Genomic DNA, 229 nt, shown 5'->3' with positions numbered 1-229 from the left:
GGGGGTCGGGGGTGGGCTCGGGCTTCCGTACGGCTCCGGAACAACCCACGGAGCTGCACCTAACGCCTTCCCTTCTCTTCCCAGACGGGGACGGCTCCGTCATCCTGCGACCCGGGAACAGATACGAGTACAAATTCGGCTTCGAGCTTCCCCAGGGGTGAGTGCGGGCGACGGCTGCTCTCCCAGGTGGGACGGCGACGGAAAACTCTCGGCTCGGGAGGGCGTGACG

The 229-nt window shown here is 66.8% G+C and overlaps 1 protein-coding gene across 1 annotated transcript in view; it reads left to right on the top strand.

The window, feature by feature from the left end:
• Window positions 1–84: 84 nt before the first annotated feature.
• Window positions 85–229, top strand: part of TXNIP (thioredoxin interacting protein) — a gene marked incomplete at both ends in the record, with an annotated part of 1,030 nt that continues 885 nt past the window's right edge. The window contains one exon of the mRNA XM_010149395.1: window positions 85–157. Within this exon, the coding sequence (XP_010147697.1) occupies window positions 85–157 (73 nt within the window). The remainder of the gene's footprint in view (window positions 158–229) is intronic.

This window comes from Eurypyga helias, unplaced genomic scaffold, assembly GCF_000690775.1.
Source record: "Eurypyga helias isolate BGI_N326 unplaced genomic scaffold, ASM69077v1 scaffold21523, whole genome shotgun sequence".
Lineage (NCBI taxonomy): Eukaryota > Metazoa > Chordata > Aves > Eurypygiformes > Eurypygidae > Eurypyga > Eurypyga helias.
The sequence above is the reverse complement of the archived record's forward strand: the minus strand, read 5'-3'. Positions and strand labels throughout refer to the sequence as shown.